At 35.2% G+C, this 1,370-nt stretch overlaps 1 protein-coding gene and 1 long non-coding RNA gene across 5 annotated transcripts in view; one reads left to right on the top strand and one right to left on the bottom strand.

The window, feature by feature from the left end:
- The window catches only part of LOC116185524, a 25,480-nt gene that overhangs the window by 1,059 nt on the left and 23,051 nt on the right, over positions 1-1,370 (bottom strand). The gene's annotated exons all lie outside the window — the stretch shown is intronic.
- The window catches only part of LOC102678444 (schwannomin-interacting protein 1 homolog), a 29,555-nt gene that overhangs the window by 6,190 nt on the left and 21,995 nt on the right, over positions 1-1,370 (top strand). For all 4 annotated transcript variants that reach the window (XM_031510076.1, XM_031510075.1, XM_031510074.1 and 1 more), the window contains exon 2: positions 73-144. In XM_031510076.1, coding sequence (XP_031365936.1) covers positions 86-144 — 59 coding nt within the window. In that variant the 5' untranslated portion in view covers positions 73-85. The remainder of the gene's footprint in view (positions 1-72; positions 145-1,370) is intronic.

The following is a 1,370-nucleotide window of genomic DNA, read 5'->3' as shown; positions in this document are numbered from 1 at the left end:
GAGGGAGAGGGAGAGGGAGAGGGAGAGAGAGAGGAGCATCTCGAATCGTGCGTGTGTGCGTTTTGGTTTCAGACGAGGATCCGATATGCGGCTCAGGGAGGCTGTCGTCTCGATACCGCTCCATCCTGGGGGATTGAACAACAAGTAAGTGAGAATTATCGGTTGGGACGAGGTCGATGCCTGTCGTTCGTCTTCCTCCCCCCAAACGTGTTCGACGTTTTTTCTATTAAGTCACACGACAATTTTCGTTTCGTCGTGGTCGCCGTCGTGGTCGCTTTCCTCTTTTTTTTTTTTATCTTTTTTAACCTCCTCGAGCTACCTTTCTTCTCGTGCCATGGTAAGGGAGAGGGAGCCAGTGTGTTTTTGCGTGGGAAATTGTTTTCTTTCTTTTCTTTGTTTTCCGATCGACGAGTATATTTCTAAATGAATGACGTGGCCTCCTCCTCACCTTTCTTTCCCGCTGGTTAAAAATTGATATTTTTTGTGTTTTATTTCCTTCCTTTTTATTTTGCGTCTCCTCTTTTCTTTTTTCTTCTTTTTTTATTTTTCCTCCTTTCTTTCACGCAATGAATTTTACGTACGTACATACGTACGTACGTACGTGTATTTTGCAAGTGGAAAAGAAAGTGTTTTTTTTTTTTCCGTTCAAGGGGTGTTGCGATGTTATAATAATACCAGTTTTAAGTTGGATTGTTGATGGATTAAGTTGGTTTTTTGATGATGTGGCGCTTGTTTCGACGTGGTCGTTTTTAATGTCGTTTTTTTTTTTTTTTTCTTTTTTATTATCCCTGTGGTATTACCGTCAAATTAATTAATTTTTGCCTTTTTTACGTTTCCTCTGTTGATGCGTGTTACAATGGGAGTGAAAAATTAAAATGGAAGTGAAAACGTTTAGAAAGTTCACTACGGATAGCATCGTATCCCATGAAGTCTTTATTGTAATAGTTATTTTGATATTTATTTGAAACACAGATCTTTTTTTAATTTTTTTTTTTCTCCATTTATAATTAATTAGAATAATCTTAATAAAATCTTCTTAATAAAAGTAGAATTAGCTCTCACAATTTTAAAACGCGTAGCTTTCACTCGGATCTAGCAACGAGTAGCTTTAAATGTTACTTAACTTAGTTAGTAAATTGTAGAATATTTATTCCGTACCTTATTATTAGCAATGCCAAGGCATTTAACTGAAAAGGAAAAATCATAAGGTTAGTGTTGACTCTAAACGGTTCCCCTTTTGATACAGTTTACCGTATTATACATATTATATATATATATAATACATATATGTATATATATATATACATACATACATATATATATTCGTTCGTTACAATCATTTTTATTATTTCCATTCTTTTCTCCATGTT

The sequence above is a fragment of the Apis dorsata genome, unplaced genomic scaffold (genome assembly GCF_000469605.1).
Source record: "Apis dorsata unplaced genomic scaffold, Apis dorsata 1.3 scaffold_199, whole genome shotgun sequence".
NCBI classification, from domain to species: Eukaryota; Metazoa; Arthropoda; class Insecta; order Hymenoptera; family Apidae; genus Apis; species Apis dorsata.
The sequence above is the reverse complement of the archived record's forward strand: the minus strand, read 5'-3'. Positions and strand labels throughout refer to the sequence as shown.